Here is a 22,050-nt window from a genome sequence, read left to right on the forward strand (position 1 = left end):
ATTGCAATGAAAAACACTCCCTTGTGCCAAAATGGTCTTTATTTGAAGTACACTTTCACCATCTCATTTAAAGCCCTGCTTATTTAGGAATGTCCCTTTAAAATAAATCAAAACTGTCAGGTTTATATTGAAATGACTTACTGGCAATAGACTTCCTCAGAATCCAGTGCTTTACCAAGGAATCTGTGTTTGGTTTTAAAACGCACAGAAGAGCATGGAGGAGTTTTGATCCTATTCAATATTCTTTAACGCATGCTTGTAATGTACGGTACGAGGGAATGCTGTTTCATAATCTGATTATCACATGTAAGTAAGGAATGTAATGTGGATATGCAGGGGTTCATGTTTTGCATGTAGGAATGTTTATCTTAACTGCTGCAATTGTCTTTTTAAATGCACTGTATTTTACAGATAAAACTCGCTGTCTAATTAACAGAATGATATTGGAGGCCATTTGACGGTCACTTTGTACAAGACACTAGTGTGTCAACTTTGGTTATCTGCCTGTTTCTATGTCTAAGGACTCAAAAATGCCAATAAGATAGCACTGTATATTACTTGCAGAAATAAAGAATACAAAATAATCTAGTTCTGAATGATTCATGTACAGTATGTAGCTTGTTGATCTAATTCTTTATACCCAGGGTTATTTCTCCAGTGGATCAGTGTTTGGGGGTACTAGTAACGTGAGTAACATGATCAGATTACTTTTTTCAAAGTAACTAGTAAAGTAATATGCAGTACTTTTAAATTTACAATAAAATATCTGAGTTACGTTTTCACTTTTTCCATTTATTGACTGAGACCTCTGTTGAGATGTTGAGAGAAATCAGGAGTAAGTGCAGGTGCGTTGTGTGCACTATGGGTACATGATGGTTATTGTATAGTTCGAGACTAAATGTGAGCATGCATTTACTCATTTTACTTGCAAATGAATAAAAACTGCAAACTTAGAATATTACTCAAACCTGCAACAATTTAATGTTAAATAATAAAAATATACTTTGTGTATTTAATCTCTCTTTATGAACCAATGTCTTTGCTGGTGACCTTTGATGATCCTATTCAAAAATGACTTATACTGTACATATACACATAAACATCACATTTGTGTTTCATTGGCTACATATGAAATCGCATACTTCCCTGCTATAGGCTATAGTAGGTGAAAAAACAGTGTATGTGACAAAAGTAGTATGTCCAAATTCACAGTAGGCCTATACTAGTACGCAAAAAGTAACCTTATGAAGTAGGCTATGGACACTTTACTATCCCATGAGGCCATGGGGGAGGATTTATGAATGGTTGTGAAATTACACTGGTCAGTGGTCACATGATAATAACAACATGATGAATCTATAGTCCAGATTACATTTACACTACACACATTCATACTATATAGACAGAATATGTGTATGAAATAATAAGTGCTTTTGTGTCCACCGTATTTCTGCTTTTTGAAGAAAAAAAATAATTAAATCTAATATATATATATATATATATATATATACATATATACATACATACATATACATACAGTAGAGGGCGTTAGTCAACACTAACAGAAACCCATTCAACAGCTCCACGAGTTTACCGCCCTTCAAACACCACAGAAGAAGAAGCAGATGAGTCCTGCGCCCCCTGCTGGCAGACCTCGCCCGCACCCGGTCCATCTCTCACACACACATTCGCTTGATGACAGACGGGGAGGGGGAAGCGGAGAGAAGTAAGCCCCGGATCCATCTTCAAGAGAGAAAATAGGAAAGAAAGACCGCGTCCCACTTTTATTTCGTTTTTAGCGGCACCTTTCCGACTCATAGACGTTAGGGAGCCCGAGGAGGGGCTGTGTCACTGTCTGTAGGATGTCCCGACATGAAGGTAGGTGCGAAAAAACCGCCGATCGCTGCGTCGTTGGCTTGAATTGTAGGCCAGTGCTGACCCGCGGGTTGCCATGTTTTCAATTCAAATGCACTGGGAAAGACTCATCATGGCGGCCGCCGTGAATTTTGCAACCTTTTATGTACCTACACCGCATCGTTAGCGCTAAGGGCGTTTTCCTGAACCCGCTTGGTGTGAAATTGAGCTGGGCCTGTTTGCTAGGCCGGGCCTGCTGCGGCTCCCTCAGCCGCCGGAGTGAGTGCGAGTGTGTTCCCGCAGGTAGTCCGTGGAGAGGTCAGGGCTTCGGTTGGGCCTGTTTTAAGAAACTTAATTTTAAAGCTTTCTGCTGTAAATTACCCAGCACTGCTAGAATGACGACCGACGGCCAGTACTCAACTGGGTAAGCGGTTGTAGAGCTCAGTCAGACCGCCCTGGAGCTCATGTTAGGGAGTATGTCTGTGTGAGAGAGCCGTCTTGAGTCATGTCATGTTTCAGGCCAGCACAAGTGAATGACTTGCACGTCTGGTTTTAGCATTAGCTGGTGTCAGTGAAGCCATAGCTGTGATTGCTTACGATTATTACTCTTATTATTTCTGGAAACACGTTTATATTTCTAGTTCCCTTTGTGTAGACATTCAGTATTTAGTCAAAACAGTATGTTTTGGATACAAGGAAGAGATTCAGCATTAAAGTTATGGCTTGATTGTGTGGCTTCAGACACATTTGTCCTGCTATGAGTTGACATAGCCTCAATGAGTACTGTCAGTGCATGCAAATGACGTTACATTGAAATATTGGTTTGGGTCTGACATAATTTATGCTATAAGCATAGGTCATTGCCACTGTATTAGCTTACTCTTTTGAATATGGTGGTACCATGGTGATACCATATTTTGGGACATTCTACAGTACAATGGTGTATGTTTTTCAAACAAACTTGCCATGTTTTGTGTGGTTCTCTTTTTATTTGTAGGCTACTTGTATTAAATCTGGGTATGGTATTACTAAAATACATATACTATATGTTACTTAAAAGAATACTTATTACTTATCTTATTGTTTTTTTTTTTTTTGGTGAATCGAACTGAAATCTTAGTAACTCAGTGTGAGTTATTTGAAGTATAATTCTGTTCAGACATTTGTTAAGTGCTTTCTATTTATGTCTGTCTCAAACCTAGTGAGCTGCCTATCTAGATAACATGTTTGTGGATCATCAAACATGCCTTTGATTCTCAAATATGCTGTCTTTGGTTTGGTGGAAGCTCACTAGATTTCAAGACAGCGGATGTCACCTGCCTGTGAATGAAGACTGCTTACACATGCGTCTAGTTTCTCTGCAAACAGCACATGGTGCTTGAGAGAAGCTTCCAATGGGTGAACACTAGTGATAACTGACACTGCACATAATTATTATATCCGGATTGGTTATAGTTTGGCAGCTGCTCTTTGATTTAAGCACAGTGGCAGATTCGCTCTGACGTTCGAACAGAGGATTTAAATTCTGTAATTAATGCTCAAGGTATATTAAATACAATACAGTATTCATTTCAGATATGACTGCACAAGTCTAAACTTTAAGGAGTCCCCTTGGGTTATTAACACATCTGTTGCCAAGACATTTAGGCGTTATTTTATGAAGATGTCATTTTTCTTTCTTCTTTTTTTTAAAAATGTAGGCAAGTTTTAGGATCAATTTCGTTTCAACAGATGTCATCATTTTTCTTTCTTTCTCTTAAAATGTAGTTTTTGGATCAATTTAGTTTCAAAATGGAGTGTTAAGTTGTTTCCATATTTCACATCACCTAAATGATCTTTGATCCACATAAACAAATTGAAACAAAGCCCATCTGTAAAAAGCAGAAATATAGCCTAACTATTAGTTTTAGTCTTTCGCATATAGGTCTTTGGAACAATAATAATAATTAAAAAAAACAACAAAATTGTGTCAAAACAGGAACTTATTCTGATTTTCTATGACCGAGTTCAGGGGTTTCGAAAATTAGGAATGCCTGATGGCCCAGGTCAACAAGAAAGACACGTTGAAAATTATGAATTAAGCGGATGAGTTTATGCTTGAATGGACAAAGACACAATTTTTAGAAGGAAATCGTATATGTATCATCATATTGGATCCTCGTGTACGCTCTTAAAGTGACAGCAGCCTAATATACCTGCTCCTGTCTCTGTCATTAATTTGCATTAAACAACAAAAGACATCACACACTGCTCTTTAGTTGACTCTTTACACACACTGCAAACAAGAATTGCGATATTTTACTGATATGTAAATTTTGGTGTCATAATAAGCTTATTTATTAGACAAGTTTTTTTCTGAACACAATGACCAATCAGAGGTGTTCAAGTTAGTCAGAATCCGCTCATTAATACGGCAGAGTTTAGCAGAGCTAAAGTACAGCAGAGCACAAATTATAAATACGATGACGAGAATCATATCACAGCGTAGACCACTTATAACAGGACTTTTCACAAGAGCGCATCTTTGTAGTGTTGGGCGATATGCTCCATTTTCATATCGTCCTATCGTCAGCCTGTGAGATCGGCGATACACGATATTATCGTGAGGGGGCGGGGCTAACTCATTTGATTATTAACTATTTAGCATACTCATTAATTTGCTTGTTTTATTAGCCTACTTCGTTTTATAAACGAGAATCTTTTTTTCTATTTTGCTAGCAAAGGTGGAGTGTTTATTAATAGGATCAGGTTATTTCCTGGTATAGTGAGGTAAAAAAAAAGATCCTAATACTTTTGTTTGTCAACGGGAAATTTACGGACACATTAGCCTATCCTGATGCCGTTATATGCAGCATTTTGACTAGGGCCTATTTCTGCACGAGATGAAAACACGTTTATTTCTTGGGTCAGAAAGAGTCGTCGGAGTTTGCGATATGTGTCCCCCTACCATTGCGCTCTCTGTCTGGATGCACTTCACATGCGCACTTCAGTAAGCACGAAGTACGCGGGTTAATGTGTTTTAAATGCCGGGAGAAACCAGAGCAAGGGCCGAACGTCTAGCTGAGTCGATCGGTTTATACTTATACTTATGACTTGACTCTGATAAAGGAAAACGGGTTAATGCGTTTACATGACCACATGCATTGTCAAGTTAATTCAACATAATCGGGTTTAAGAACGTCGTCGCATGTAAACGCGCTCAATCTCTGAAAGTGAAAGTAAAAACGGACTGCTTTCGCCATCTGCATTAACGCCGCGTTCCCTCAGAGACGACGATGATAACGGTAACTAATACTATTTTAGTGATATTATTATTAATACTATTTAGTAATTGTATTGTTTTAGTGTCATTAAACGTTTTGTTAATGTGTTACGGAAACAAATAGCCTACTGACGAACAACGGTGCCGTTTTCATCTTGGATCTGTAGGAAATTGAATTTTGCGTCTGTTAAAACGAGCACACTTGATAATTTGTGAATGGATCAACTTGCAATTCAACTTTGATGTGGGATGTTTTTTTAGTCTGTTTTAAAAACATTCTCTTAGAGGAGTCCTAGTGCGTGTCGGTATTGTTGCAATTGTTATGAGGATTGCAATTGTTATGAGGATGATTGTAAATTCAGGCAAGGCAAATTAATTGTAGTTCCTATTAATTTAATAGCAATACTAGCTTTATAATAATAATAATAATAATAGGCATAATAATAATAATTTAATACATTATGGTAAAACGAGCCAATTATCGTATTGATATCGTCAAAGGCATCTGCCATCGGCGATATCTCAGACTATCGTCGATACACGATACTATCGTCTATCGGCACTAGGGATGGGACGGTATGAAAATTTCATATCACGATTATAGTGTCCAAAATAATCGTGATTATCAATATTATCACGGTTTTTGTTAAAAATTTATGAAAGTGCTCAAAAAGAACTGATGCTCACACTGAAAATATTTCATTTCATTTTATAATTGAAAATCAACAAACAACAAATAAAACAAGTCTCTCTATGCAGTTTTTTAAGCAAGATTCTATTCTATGGCATTTGCTTCTTTATAATGCCCGTCGTCAATAGCAACGCATTATTACACAGCGCACATCCATAACATTCACAACGGACGCGTGCTCTTGTTTCATTCAAATACAACTTGCTGTCTTGCGTCTCCGGTTTTTGATTGTATTGCAAAAATGAAATCAGAGTTGATTTATTTTTTACATAGTTTGATAATATTGGTGTGATATATCTTGTCTGGGCGATTGTTTTACAAAATGAATTCATAAACAGGTAAGATTTAAAACATTAGCTAATCTCATTATCAATTCAATATGTCCCCGTAATTATGTGGTAAAAATAAAATTGGTTTAATACGTGATGTATCTATACTTTACTATCCCTTAAAATATCACTCTTAATAATAGTCTTGTTTGAAGTTGTTCGTTCGTCTTTGGCTCAAAGCCACTTGCTACGAACTTTTCTTCGCGGAAGCTTGACGTCTATTTCAAGTGAGTGACATAAAATGTTTCAACTCAAAACAACATTTCGTGCCCAATTGTTTCCCAGACGTAGTTTTGGTATTTAGGTCAAAGTTAACTTGCCTTGCGTTCGGGTGATGATCACACAAGACGACTCGGCAGATTTGAAGGGTTTCTATTGTAGTGACTTTTTGTTCGGCAGACAAGGTGACCATCCTCGATCAAGTTTCCCTCAGGACTTTTGTAAAACCCAAAATATGACCACACCTCAGATTTGGTCCTCTTAAAAGGCTGAAAAACCTCCTGAGCATGGTCACTGCCTTCCACCATTCCTTCTCGAATAGTAATTAAAAAAAATATTGCGTGCTGCGCGCCTGCGCGCCTGCGTCAGACTGGCCGACAGGATTCAGTGAGTTATTAAAATCGCGATAATCAAACACGGTTTTAATGATAATTACATTTTAAACGATAATACTTACCGTCAGTACATTTTATCACGGTTTATAGTGAAACCGGTTATCGTCCCATCCCTAATCGGCACAACCCTACATCTTTGTGTACATTGCGTTTGTTTTAGATGCCATCTGGGGGTATATTTGGCCTTGATAGTACATTGTTACTTTTACAATGGCAGCAACAGCAATGTGATAAGACACAGATTTATTATGTTCATATTTTACACAAAATAATAAACTACAGGATTTCCAGGAGACGTGTGTCGCATTCTTTATCTGTCCGCCTGGAAACAAAGCCATCATGAAGCAAAACTCCCTCATGAAAGAAGAAAGCCGTCGTGTTTACTACTGTGACATTGAACGCTTATCAGGATGAACCGAACGCTGGATTTTTTTACATTTTCACGCCCCTAAACATGACGCAGTACAAAACAAACGGCTAGGTTGCTTTGCATGTCAGTCTGGGAATTGAACCTCGGCAACTCTGTGCTCTACAGGAACACTGGGAGCTTTAGAAATGTAGCAACGTGGGACAGTAATGCGGAATTGAATTTGATCAGAAAGAATTTTAAGTTGGAGCTGTCAATTTTAATGATGAGTTTTGATCATTGAATGATTGATCTCACAGAAAGCAAACTTTGGACGTGTGGTATGGGAGCCTGGAGATAGTAGCAGATGAATCAAGAGGGTTGTTCTGTCTGTGCAGTGCAAAGTAAATGATAAACTAGTTTGGATTCATTACCGTGTCCCCATGCTCATCATAGTGCTTCATCTTGGTAATGACACCAGTGTTACAGGTTGAATTTTTTTCTGAGTGAGAACTGAACTTGCAACCTCTTTAATGGAAAATAAACAAGTGAGTGAAGACCCTTGAAGAATGGTGCTGTTTTGATTCTCTCGGAAAACATGTCCAGTACAGTGCTGAAAGGTTCTTGACATTATTTTTGCTGTTGTTAAACTTAGTTGACAGGTTTTGTTGTGCTTGATAGGGTAATTTGCTGTGATTTAATAACATCTAGCCTAGATCAAATGTGATCTGGCAACAGGTGGGACAGAGCCACACAACTCTCTCTGGCATTATAACTAGAGTTTGACCGATTGATCGGTAAGGCCATCCTTAAAAATATTTTGGTTTGCAGTAACAGCAATTTTTTTTTAAAAAGGGTCGTTAGGTAGGTCTATATTTTTTTTTTTCCAAGATTCAGTGTAAAAAAAAAGGTACTATTTTGGAGACGGTGATCGTGAATTTAAAAAAAAAAAATGCATATTGTGATGTCACTGACTGGGTCTTCAAACTGTGCATCCACAGCTAGGTGTTAATGCAAAATACGACCAGTTACATTTTAGGCTAGTCACAAAATGTATAAAATATATATTTGTTATGCATATATACATGAGATAAGCAAAAACAAGTACAAACACATGGTCAAACAAAGAATTAAACAAAGATACAAATTAGCCTATATACACAGTCCTTTAATTTCAGGAAGGTCTAAAATTAGCTACTTTTCAGTTAAGTCTGTCGCTCTCTCTGAAAAGAAATTTAATTTAGCTATAATCAAATGTAAAATGACACTGCATAGTTTATCATAGTTAGATTAATGCTTATTAAAGTTTAAGTTATTCATTCAAGAGCTGTGAGTGATTTGTATCTGCCTTTTGTTGTTTGATTCGCATTGGCTCAATCGTCACGTTTATTGGACTACTGCCCCTTTAAGACCGAATGCAGAACTCTACTGTAATAGATGAACGATGCACCATCATTTTCTCCCAACTTACGTCCAATTAAGACATAAACTGTGTTTAAATGAATCTCAGAGCAGGTCATTTTATATTTTATGTATATTTGATGGTTTAGATGCGCAGATGAAGCCCAAAATGAGGCGATAGCCTACTTTACTTGTCTCGTTTTAGTTCATTTCGGAGCGCGCGTCGTGAACAACGTCTCTTGCGCAGACTTTTGTGCTTTTAATAGCTCTTTTAATGATTGAACGCGTACGCAGTTTAGCAACAGTACAGACTGCATTTTACAACAATCACCGATCGTGCTGATTCTGACGGTACGTTTGGGTTTTAGGAAGAAATTACAACGCAACGCTGTGAAGAGAAGGAAGTTGCGCTAGACAGAATGCGCCTGTAATGGGTTCATCTCAAATATCTTCTTTTTATAATCTTTGAAAGCGGAAATCTAAAATACAATTAGAATAATATCCCAGATCTAAAGTGTAACCACGTTTTGTCCTCATTGTCACTCATTAAGCAGGGCTGTCGTGCTGTGCGCGCTGTGGCTCCGGATGAGAGATCGCTCTCTCTTCTGTACTGCGAATAGCAAAATTGCATCACAGACAAATTGTTTAATATTTTTATTATATATATAAATGGTTGATATTCAGCCCCGTTGCCCTTTTAATACCGGGTACCAAGCGGGAACACTGAAACGAGCGAACGTACAAGCCATATAGTGACACGCGTAACGTAAAACCAATGGTGTAAACATAATCTGATGACTATGACACCACGGGTTTTTATTTAAGAAAGAACGTAGCCTACGTTTGTTGTAGGCTATGTAGACACAAGCAACTTTCACAATAGGCTACTAACTAAAATATAATTAATATTATTTTATTGAATTTGAATTAGTCGTTTGAAGAGTAAAAAAAAAAAAAATCGGTCGGTCTGAACGCAGGTTACAACCGGCAAGTCGGTCGGACTAAAAGGAAAAAAAAAAAAAAATGGGTCGGCCCTAAATTGACAGGGTCGGTCGGGTTACGGCAAACAAGAATATTTTTAAGGGTGGCCTAATCTGCAAAAATCCATATGATAGTTTTTGCGTCCATCACTGGAGTGGCTAAGAAAGGTACGCTGTCATTATACAGTACAAGAGTGGTAATGGAAAAACAGTGATACAACCTAATATGATTATTAAACTTAGAAAGTCGATTATTAAATCAAATAGCCTAGTTAAATGGAGTCGCGCTGAATGAAAATAGAGTACACATTCAGGTTTTACTATAATAGGAATACTATTTTAACATTATTAATATTGTTAATATGTAGTGTAATGTAGATTAAGACACTATATTACAACTAAAAAGAGGTTTGAGTGCCCTTTAAAGTTTAGGTTCAAGTCAGTGGACAAACTTTTTTCTTTATTCAATTTGCACACTGAATATGGGAATACTCAAAGTTGACTAGATTGATGAATTTAACTTCGAAATTCTTCACCTCAGAGGGACCGAGGTCCACCTATAACAGTTTCACAAAATCCGGTGAGAAACACTGCTGTATACACCAGGACCTGAATTTCAGGGTTTCCCATAGATTCATTAATTTGTGGTGGCCCGCCACAATATCGATGCTGACCACCACGCATTGATTTTCAGATTTTTTAACTATTTAATATGGGTAAACTTTTATTTTACTGCGCGCAGCTTGCTCAATCACTCCCACTCTCACAAACTGACAAGAGAGACGCGAATATAGCCCCTCTTCGAGCACGATCTGAATCAAAACATGAGCATGCGTCGGAGGACGGGTTGCCGGTGCTTATTCTTCCAGAATCAATCCGGTGTTGAATGGTTTGTATAATGAACACTATAACTCTGAGAAGTTAGTCTGTTAAACGCTGTTGCGTTTCCGTTACAGATTTGTGCAATTTTTTTTCTAAATATCGATACAAAAATCTGTTTAAAAATATGCCAAAAATCTGTAAAAAAAAAAATAAATATGCCGCAGCGCCCAAAATGTCTCTGGTTGCGCCGCTCTCACTATGGAACCGACAGGAATCAAGTGCATCTCCCCTGGAGTTCTGCAGTCGAGCCTGCCATTTATCAGCTAATAAAAAAAAAAAAGTGCTACACAATAGCCAATCAAAAAATAGTACTATTGTATCTGGATAAGATTTAACGCAACAGCCAAAGAAAAAAGCATATCCTGAAATTGTTCATGTGATTCTGTCATTTCTGCTGCCTATCTTCAAAACTTGAGAGCCCTGCTATATAATTGAGCGTAGTACGTACCTGGAAGGTATCAATCAGGAAAGTAACGATCAGTATTATGAGTTATTTTTATCTTTTGATTAATCACTTGGATTAATCATTAATTTTGACAACACTAATGTTTAGTGTATATCTAGACAAGACAACCATACAAGGGTTTTTGTTACTAAGCCTGCCCTGGGTACACCAATTTTCTTGGCTCATAATAGAAGCGACGTGGCGAGATAAAAAAATCTAATCTCAACAGGTCATGCGACACAAACCAACCGATCGGCTTCGGCCTTTCCGTAACAACATTGAAAGCTCGGCCAAACAGCTGATCAGCTGCACAGGGCGGCTTTATATTTCTCATCTCTATAATAGATCTAGTAGTAAAGCAAATGCAAGGGCTAGAAATCAATTAATTATTTGTTGATACTTCCTCGTCCTCATGGAGCGCGCAGTTCGTGCCGCTTTCTCCTTTCCTTTCTGCTTGCTCTCCTGTGTCGTCTGTCATTGCTATGCAACCATTAAGCGTGCTTGCAGTGCCTACATTTGAAATAACGATTTGCATGTGCGAAAAAACGCGCTATGTCCTTTATGGCAACGTGACATTAGCCTAATCGAAAATATTTTCATAGCTCTTTCCTCCTTTCTTGACAACAAGTGGATTCAGAGCCACCGCATTAGCAGCGCCTCCGGTCACCATGTCTCAGTGTTTTTAGGTGTAAGTGAATGTCATGATATTACCAATTGATCATGTGAAGATTTTGCAGTGGCGATGAGAAACCAGGTGTGGTGCTGCGCCGCTGCTGAATACATTGTTGGGGAAACACTGGTGCTGGTGAATAACTCACCATTCACCATCGGCCCTGTGGAGGATAACATCATCACCAGACCCGCTCAAGCATCGGCAGAGGCTAGCTATCCACCACCATCAAGCGACTCAATGGAGAATGTTTCATGTACCCACTGCAGATTGTGTGGCTGCCTAAACTGCCGCGATGGACTAGCCTGAACCAAAAAAGAGGCTGAAAGAAGTCATCACCCCGAATACTGTACCACAACTAGCGTTTGAACAGCAACACTGCAGATCACAGAGGGAGTGTTAGTGGAGTTTATCAGCTTGGAGGGAAGCCCCATTCACAACCTTGTCACGGTGGATGTGGTGGTGAAGCCCTCTGGTGGATATCTTGAGGAACTTAAGGACATTTTTGATGAGGGTTAATTTGACTTTTAATGGGCCCCTGTATCTCCAGTGTTTCCTGAGTCTCCAGCATTTTCTGTTTCTCCAGCATGTGTCTCCAGAATGCCTGCCCAGCCTCTCTCTCTCCCACCTCTTAAAACAGCCAGTTCTTCAACCCCGCCTTCGCTGGTGTCCTTCAGCCCATCTGCATCTCCAGCATGCTGTAAGGAATTGCCAAGTGTCAGCTCCACCTAGCCTAAAGCAACATGACATCATGACTTTTGCGTAAACATACATGCGGATACACGTGGATAGCTCAAAATGCGTAGAGATAACACGCCACTTGACTTGAAAGTGGCGTGTTATCTCTACGCATTTTGAGCTATCCGCGTGTATGTCTACACCATTAGTAGACAGGCTCCAGCAGCCATATCACCCTGTAGCCCAAGACTGGTTGCCCATTAAAGCTAAGCAGGGCTGAGCCTGGTTAGTACCTGGATGGGAGACCTTCTGAGAAAGCCAGGTTGCTGCTGGTAGAGGTGTTAGTGAGGCCAGCAGGGGGTGCTCACCCTGTGGTCTGTGTGGGTCCTAATACCCCAGTAAAGTGAAGGGGACACTATGCTGTCAAAAAGAGCACCGTCCTTCGGATGAGACGTTAAACCGAGGTCTTGACTCTCTGTGGTCATAAAAAATCCCAGGATGTCTTTCGAAAGAGTAGGGGTGTAACCCCGGCATCCTGGCCAAACTTGCCCAGTGGCCTCTGTCCATCATGGCCTCCTAATCATCCCCATATACACCAATTGGCTTCATCACTGTCTCCTCTCCACCAGTAAGCTGGTATGTGGTGAGCGTTCTGGCGCACTATGGCTGCCGTCGCATCATCCAGGTGGATGCTGCACATTGGTGGTGGTTGAGGAGACCCCCCCCCCTTCTATGTGAAGCGCTTTGAGTGTCCAGAAAAGCGCTATATAAATGTAACGAATTATTATTAATTACCATTAACGTCCGAGTGATTCCGTGTGTCTGTACACGCTGTCAAATGTCCGAGCGAAACGAAGCAAAATGTAGATCTACATCTGGGGAGTGATCTTTTTTTTTCCTAGGATGGTAAGGGAACAGTCATAAATGCCATTAACCCCAGTGACGGGTAGGTTTAGGGACAGGGTTGAGGTAAGTCATATATATTTATATATACAGTAATAATGTTAAGTCAACGGCGTTCATAAACACGCTGAAAAGCCATTATGCGTCTTGATCGCACGCCAAAAATGGAAATACGAATTGGCGTGTCATACACACACTACTTCATGAGATCAGTCTGCCTAAAGGATCCCCTGGTTCCGCCTCTAACCTCTCAACCCAGTTGAAGGAAATGTAGATTTTCCTCTTGGGGTTTAGTTTGAATGTGTAGTTTGGTTTGTTTGCAGGACTCTGCTGTGAATAGGCCGCAGAGGTCATTTGGCAGCTCATAAAAAGAAATGCTAGTTACAACTCACCAAACCTAATTTTTAACCCAAAGATATGCAAGACCACAAATTAAGACTAAAAATGTGGACAGTAGTGAACACTGAAAACGTGTTAAGCAACATATTTCCTCTCAGTAACTAATAGGCTATTTGATTTAATTTCACAAGCAAACATTTCATTATTTGAATCTGGAATTAGTTCCTGATGCTAATTCCTCCCAGCGCTACATTAACCCAGCAGTTTCTGTGTGTAGATTATTGTCAGAAGCTTTTGTCTGCTTTGTGTTTGTCTCAGTCCTCATGTGGATTCAGAAAGACTTGAGGCTGCATCTTAATTCACATACTTGACTAATCAGTCTTAAGGAATATCTGCATTGGTTTCTGTGCCAATGACATTGTGTTTGTAGGGATACAACAAAAACTGCAACATGGAGGGGTTTGCAATATAGATGTTGTCTTATTTGCAACATGACAATGTGTTGCTGCCGTGCTGGACTATACTCACTGCAATGTTCTTTTTCGTTCTTCGTTTAGGGGTTAAATGAAGTTCGAAATACGGGACCAGTGATATACTCTTACTGAACATTTGATGCTACCCACACTTCTGAAAGCGGTGTTTAGATGATTATGTAAATAATCGCGGTGCGCGCTTTCCTCTCTATAACAAAATGAGTTTACGCACAACAAAATTAAGAAAACAGCAAGCATTTTTGGAATAAAACATAAGAAAAGCATCTGATCATAGCAACGTGGATCTGTTTACACCAGCTCTGAAATTCGGCATTCTAGTAAAGTTATACGATAACGTTTATTTCTATACGATAGATCAAACAGCTTTATCGTATTAAACATGAAAAACTGTCAGTCCCTCATTTCATCAGAAGTACAACTTTACAGAAGTATATTTTCTACTATAAAGCAACTTTCCTGTGTGTTAGTGTTTTCACCTGAGAACGTCTGACCTTGACGGACTAAACCGTAGAAATTAACTAGAAAAGTTTTTCATGTGTGAAAGAAGGCAGAGTCTCTGCACACACCTGCCTATTACATAATCGCCACGGACCAATGGTAGTACAAAGGTGTTTACCAGTCGCAGCAAACTCATTTGCTGTTTCATACTCACTCGACGAACTCTAAACAAACGTAGTTTTGGCCTGATTTTGCTCAAAATCCAGCAAATCATTCTTCGATTTCGCTTGAAGTATTATATATCTGGGCCTTTAAGGCAGCGGCAGAAATGTAAGAGGCCGGTATGAGTGGCTTTATTCTGTGCTGTCGACTCCACTGGTTTTTTTTTTTTGTTTTTGTTTTTTTGCTGTTGCTTAATCTGATCGGATGTCCAAAAAAATAGGATTTGCATTGACAGCCTGAACGAGGCTTTAGGAGTTGTGTACGTAAGACTTGAATAGCTTGAGCATTGCGTTTTTAATACCAGACTCTGCTACTTCACTTTGCTTCGTAGACAGAGTCTGGAATGGCATAACAGAGAAGTGTTTTCTCTCTCGCTAGGGGGCGCTTCTCTGATGTTTAAAATCATTGGTTACCCGTAAGCCAATCAGATAAGTTTATTTATGACGTATGTTATGCGCCGACACAGCCGCATCGAACCACAGACATTATGCATCGAACTCAAATCTATGATCGAACTTAAACAGGGAGCGGCGCTTTTGTAAGGGCTGCAAAATGTGTGCCAACATTTTTGGTTTTCGATTTCTCTAACCTACAATGTAAAACTCGGTGCTTAGCGTCTACGTCACGGCTCTCAGCCCGCCCTCTGTTCGTTGATTGGCCGGCTGTTTTCAGACCGGTGGAAAACTGAAAGATAGGCTGCTATCTCAGACGGACTACAGGAGCAAAATGAAATTAGCGGAAGTAGGAAGTCTGACGTAGTCAAGCTACGTAAGTAGCATTGAATCAAAATAAATATCTGCCTCATACATTGATCAGAATCCCCATCAGATCGAAAGGAAGTTTCAGAAGTTTCACTAGCTGGTGTCTGAAAGTGAGTTTTGAGATGAAATTTAAATGTCTGAAATGTTGAGGTTATCTGGTGGCCTGATATAATAACATGGGATCTGAGCAGCGGTGTTGACCCTCTCCTGAATCAGGGAAACTCTGCCTTTGTTTATGACCACTCCTTAAACCCCAGTTGACCTGCTTTAGACCAAGGTATTTGGTGGGTAAAAACCTCTGGCCGTTGGCCCAGAGGAAGCCCCGATCAAGCCCCGGAACTGACAGTGGAAACACGACTGGCCCTGGCATGCACTACTAGCATGTTCGCTTTTGGCCCGACAGTGGAAACAGGGTTAATGGGCATAGTAAAAGTATGCATATTGGGATGCAACTTACTTTCAAACATGCAGTATGACATTACCTCATGGAACACTTAACAGGCCTTTTAACACCGGAAATCGGGAGTTTAGTCTTTAACTATCTCGCTCTTGTTTACAGAAATATTAATTGTTGCTTTGCCGGTTCTTCTTGGTCCACAGTCATTTTTAACATTGTGTTGGTGATTTATCTTTTCATTTTGCTATAATTAATTGAAGTAGGTTCATGTCTGATGGAAATATCTGTTTAGCAGCGGTCTGTTGTCCTTCACTGCTGTTGTCTGATTGTCTGAACTATGATCAGCTCTACAGCATTAGGCTGATGTTCTTCCGTTTGAATCCTGGGGTTTAACAAGACCAACTCTGGATCAGTTTTATCACCAAGTACATGTAAATATTGGCTTTATTACAGTGTGCAGGACTGGATGAGATACTAATTAAGTAGCTTTATGGTTTTTTTGTACCTTTTGACTGACTATTTTATATATATATATATATATATATATATATATATATATATATAGCCTATGTAAATACATATTCAATCGGAAAGAAACATTGTTTCAACCAAACATCAATTGTTGGCAAATAGATTGAGAATGTTTAAAGAAATGGCTAAAATGCAGAACAAATGTACAGAAAATAATGGAAGGTATGCCTTTAGTTAAAGGGGGTCATGAGCTGCATTTATTTTTATTTTGTAATATTCTCTGAGGTCCACATCACAATTTAGATGTAATGGGCTATTTTCTATCCTGTTTTTGACCCTCTCTTTGTAAGACTGTTTTGATAGGCATGCCGCATTCAAGACTTGTAAGTACGCCTACTGCTATGATTGGCTAATTAAATAAATTTTCAACATCCCCGCCATTACACTTGTGGAATTGTTTTGAAAACTTTGGATGTTGATTTATTTGCCAACAATGGGAAACATTTATGCTTATTGCATATTGTGGCAAGATAACCAATGCCGGAGTCACATCTTTTTTCACCAATTTTTTTTTTCTAAAGTAGTGCAAATATTTACAGTGTCCGGAAAGTCAAAAATGCAAAACAAAAACTGTTCAAAAAAATACATCTCTTACAAATCTGAAATGCGGCCATTCATAAAAGCATCGATAATAAATAAATTTAGGTGTCGTGAGGTTTTTAATTTCCGAGTATCGCAATACTTTTGAAGTATCGGTGCATCGTGCAACACTACTTATTACCAGAAGACGTTAATACAGATGGGCGATGAAAATTACAATGTACAGTTCGCGTAATATATGCTTGGAGCCATGCACAAATATTTGCTACTTAAGAATGCCGATAGGCCTTTCCCTGCACTTTAAACAACATTGCATGCTTGCTGGCATTTTTTGGTACACTGTGGTAAATGACATTGTGAATAGTGAACCAGAACTGAACAAACGGCAATGACAGTGATATGACACGGAGAATAGCGGCAGGATACCTTGAATGCTAGTGCCGGCGTTTGGCTGGCTGTACGCTGCATGAGCACATCACGGCTCAGTCTGTGACGCATATTATGGGTCCTCCGATCAGGATTTTTGGGGCCGATCACCGATTACTGGAAACTGTATCACCCGATACTGATTACAGAGTCTGTTTGAAGCCTTCTATTTATCATGTAGCATTATTATTAAACTATATTTAACAACAATGTACATTAAGGATTACATTTAAGAGAAGACAATGTATCATGAATTTACACCGGTGTATTTATCAGACATGAAAACGGGTCAGGGGTGAAAAAGGTGAGAAGGATATTACCCCTCCGGGGGGGGGATCCAATTATTTTATAGTCTACTATAAAATTAAGAAAAAAAAATATAGCACAAATGTATAGTACAGCTGTTTAATGAGGCAGCAACTTATGATAGAGGACAGAACAGAACAAAAAATGCAATTAATAATCTTTCATTGTGCAAAATTATTATGATATATGATTATGAAAGACTCCAATAGAGTGCGGCACACAGCGAATATGGCAACATGAGTCACAGCGCGCAGCTCTTCGAGTCCGTTTGGAAAAGTTCTAAGCACAAAGGAAATACATATCGATGCATAGTGTATTATACAGTATCTATGCAATAGTTTATTGAGCCTTTTCTTTTAACAGTTTTACTTTTTAGTGACTGTGCGCGTGAAGAACAATGATAGTGCTCTCCAGTATTGTGATACACATGGTAGAAAGGAACATGATTGAGGTACTACAGCAAGAGAGTCAATTTATGCAAATCCAGAGCTTTATCTACAGATCAAGTATAATAATATTAACATTTAGTCATCTTGCAGAGAGTTTTCATCGTTGCCGAACGCTACGCGCTGTGATGTTTTAATGCTGAATGGAGAATGACTGACGACGCGCTGTTTGAACATGAATGGAGAATGACTGACAGCAGAGGGAAAAGTTTACGTGAACTTGAATTTAATGACTTAAACATTAATTTCTATCTCACATTATACTACAGTATGGCTTCATATATATTATGAGTTTTTGAACTCAACCTGAGTGCTTGTTGCCGCGGCGATCAGTGGATGCAGTGTTCTCTGTAGCTCGTGCTGTCTTTACTCGGACACGCGCTCTGTGGGCCGACTCTATTCTTTCTGGTGATTTAACGGGTTGATCAGAGAGGCTGCACAGTTTGACAAGCAGACAGCGGCGTGGTACACACATTGCAGATGAATTGCTTTTTCACACACCTTGTACAATTGCCAGACAGCTGAAGCCATTTTTACCAGGGCATAAAAAAATTGTCTCGCGAGTTTTGCGCCATCTGATCTGATTTTCTGGATCGGCCTTTATAGAGGCCGCCGATCACACATCCCAAAGCAATTATCGGCCGATTGTGATCGGCGACCGATCAATCAGAGCACCCTTAACACATATGCTTAATAAATCTTGGTTGTAGTGGCAAATAGGGGTGTAACGGTACACAAAAATCACGGTTCGGTACGTACCTCGGTTTTCAAGTCACGGTTCGGTACGTTTTCGATACAGCAAAAAGAAAGAAATGCCAGAGAAATGTCCTATTTGTTTAAAGAAAAAATATTTTTAAATAAGTGTGAGTTTTCCTAGATCTTGAAACTTTCAGGTTTATAAATGGGGGTCATCTTTGAAGGATGAACAAGTAATGTTTTGGTCATCATCACATTAAAAATAACTTTTAAATATATATTTATTTATATAATATTTGAATTTTGAAGTGCTGGAAAAAGATGTGTGAAGTACTTGAGAGCATTTCACCATTCCAGCCAAACTGGTTCCAGTTAGTGTTACTATATTAAATCCATGGTGAATGTTGCTGGTCTGTGGACGTAAAGTACTAGTTCATTCACGGCACAATGTTTCTCCTGGTTTCCATGACAGCGCTGTTTGATATAATAGAGATACGGTTAATAACGGAGAAATGTGAATGCATCTCACTAGATCTCGCAGCGATGTTATTACCTCAGTGGCGAATTCAAATGTTTTCTTCACTGGATCTCTTAGCGCTGTGTGTTAACAGTGTTGCTTGATCGAGATCAGCTCGCGCTGCACAGATGTTGCTGGTCCGAACTGATAAACGATCCGTGAAGCACATAACGAGTAGCGCAGTTTCGTTCTGCTTTTATTACGCTTGCCATTTGATGTTGCGCAACGTTGTTTTGGCCGCATCAGCATGAATTTAGCCGGCAGGAAAAATGGTCCAAACAACCGTTCGGTTTGTGCGCGTACCGAACCGGAAGCTTCGAACCGAAACGGTTCAATACGAATACGTACCGTTACACCCCTAGTGGCAAATAGTTTAAGTACTTTCATGGTTATTGTTGTTGACAGGATGACTTGCGTATAAAACTTGCGTATACATTGTCATATACATGTTCAATGCCCAGAGCCTGTTAAACTTGAGCCAACCAACCCCGTGATGTCAACTGCACAATGGTGGCGCCCTGGCGGCAAAAGATACAAAGTTTTTTCTTTTTTTCTTCTAAATGTTTACATTTGTAATGTTTCTTATATAATTGTTGATTATATTGGAAATCTATCTTGTAAATCATGTAAACTTGATTCACTGCTTCATTTCCCCTTTAATCAAAGGAAAGAACAGCAAATCACAACTATTCAGGTTTAACTGCGGCACACAGTATAAATACTCAGAACATATCAAACGATCTGTTTCAGACAAAGCCATTTAAAAACTTTACTTACACTTGCGATAATACTGTCAGATCCAATATTGTTGGCGGCACTGCATCTTTTATTTTCAGTCTCTTTGAAAATCCTTGTTCTGTATATTTTTAGTTAATGATGGTAAGTTAAGCAATTTCTCGTCGTTTTTTTCCTTTTGTGTTTTATAAAATGACTACTAGGGCATGTGTTCCTTGATTGGTGTTCCCTGAAGAGTTGTACATTGTTCTAAAATACGTTGAATCTAAAGCAAATGTGACGTATGTTTGTTGCGTTTTACCATGAAATAAGAGCTCTGTGTTTTTATTAAATCAACGAATTAATGATTTATCTCTCATCCAAACGCGACCGACTTTCAATTAATTGAAATGTTTTTGTTTTTTTACTTGGTTCGCCTGAGCCACGTATAATCTGTGCATCTCTAATCCTCCACACATTTGAAGATTGAGAGCAAAAGTATTTATAATGACCCATAAAGAATTTACTTTCGATATATTTTATTAAACAAATTTAGCAAGTCATCTATAAGGTTGCATTTTCCAGCATATGTCCCAACATTGCAAAGAACCAACAGGAAAAGAAATGTGTGCCTGTACTGGCAGCATACTTGTAGTCAATGAATACAAACTTCAGCATATTCTGAATCTCTAACATAAAATAATGGATTTCAAACCAACATCTTCCTGTTATGTGCAATGAGCAATATAATCCTTCAGACAAAAAAATAAAGCAACATTTGCTGTAGCAAAATCACAAACCGCTTGCACACTAAAATATAAAATGATGTCTGTGGACTTGCGCATATTCTGAATGATTAGTAACATACGAAGCGACATACATATCTTATACACAAATAAATAATAAAGAGTCTAAGACTTATGACTTGAAATTGTTGCAGTATACCACAAATCAAATACAGAGAGCATCTGCAGAGAGCACAGTCAAAATGTAACTTTTTGTGACTGGCATTGTACTGATACACACTGTGACTGTGGAGGGCAGTACAGTAAACCTATGTGTAACAGATCGTTTTACAGCCTATTGATGTGATATCGGGCCGAAAAAACTACGCCACCCGGCGCTCAAAAATGACCTGATGTTGCCCGACGGCAAACCGTCCGCTTGGTGTGTCCCTGGCTTTACGTTGATGTTTAAATCTACTAAGATATATTAAATATTAATGTCACTATTCACAATTATCATGATTTTCACAGTGTTGGTAATTTAACAAAATATGTGTTACTGCTTGCTGTTTTGACCGTGTAAATTGAACTCTCTTGCTGTCTGCAGTCCATAAGTCGAACAATTCAGTGGTCAGTGCTGTGGTATAATTTCCTCCTGCTTTGCACAAGACAAAACACACAAGGAACTGTTTTGAATAAGTGTTCTGCAAGTCTCATGTGTAGTGCTGATATCATGTTTTTTTATAATGGATTGAAACTAACCAGGCGAATCCCGCCTGTGCTGAATACGATCGGGGTCTTCTGTTGTTGTTTGGAGTTAAATGCCTCTGTGTTCTCCCGCAGGTGTGAGCTGTGATGCGTGTTTAAAAGGGAACTTCAGAGGGCGCCGATACAAGTGTTTAATTTGCTACGACTACGACCTTTGTGCATCTTGCTACGAAAGTGGAGCCACGACAACTAGACACACCACGGAGCACCCAATGCAGTGCATACTAACCAGGGTAGACTTTGGTAAGCTGTAATGTCAAACAATACCATGCTTTTACTCTATTTATCACATAATAATTAATGTTACCTTGTTCAAATAATGCTTAAAGATGAACTGAACTGAAATTTGAAAAAAGGTGACATAACAGATGTATTTTATTAATTATCATTGGTACAATTTTTAAAATGGCATAATTTGTTAAAAGGGATAAAATGGTACATTGAAAGTGTTGTTTTTGTTACACGGGCGCCGCCATGTTGGATTTCAACATTCGACTACGTCACTGGCATGGTAAGCCACTCCGCTGCCTACCCGCACCAGCAGAACAGCCGTAGCTTGTAAACAGTCTGAGGCGCGCTGACATGGCTGAAGAAACAGAATTTTTAGCGACACACTATCTAGAGATATGTACTTTCGTCAATGAGTACATGACACGTCTGACAATGTCTGCATTA

General features: G+C 39.0%; 1 protein-coding gene across 2 annotated transcripts in view; it reads left to right on the forward strand.

Annotated features, from left to right (window-relative positions):
• The first annotated feature begins 1,656 nt into the window (after positions 1-1,656).
• kcmf1 (potassium channel modulatory factor 1) overlaps positions 1,657-22,050 on the forward strand; it is a 37,361-nt gene continuing 16,967 nt past the window's right edge. For both annotated transcript variants that reach the window (XR_005620938.2, XM_039662377.2), the window contains exons 1-2: positions 1,657-1,878; positions 21,451-21,618. Coding sequence is in view for 1 of the 2 variants with exons in the window: in XM_039662377.2 (XP_039518311.1) it covers positions 1,863-1,878; positions 21,451-21,618 (184 nt within the window). In the remaining variant the exon portion in view is untranslated. The remainder of the gene's footprint in view (positions 1,879-21,450; positions 21,619-22,050) is intronic.

The sequence above is a fragment of the Pimephales promelas genome, chromosome 4 (genome assembly GCF_988280905.1).
Source record: "Pimephales promelas chromosome 4, fPimPro1.hap1.1, whole genome shotgun sequence".
NCBI classification, from domain to species: domain Eukaryota; kingdom Metazoa; phylum Chordata; class Actinopteri; order Cypriniformes; family Leuciscidae; genus Pimephales; species Pimephales promelas.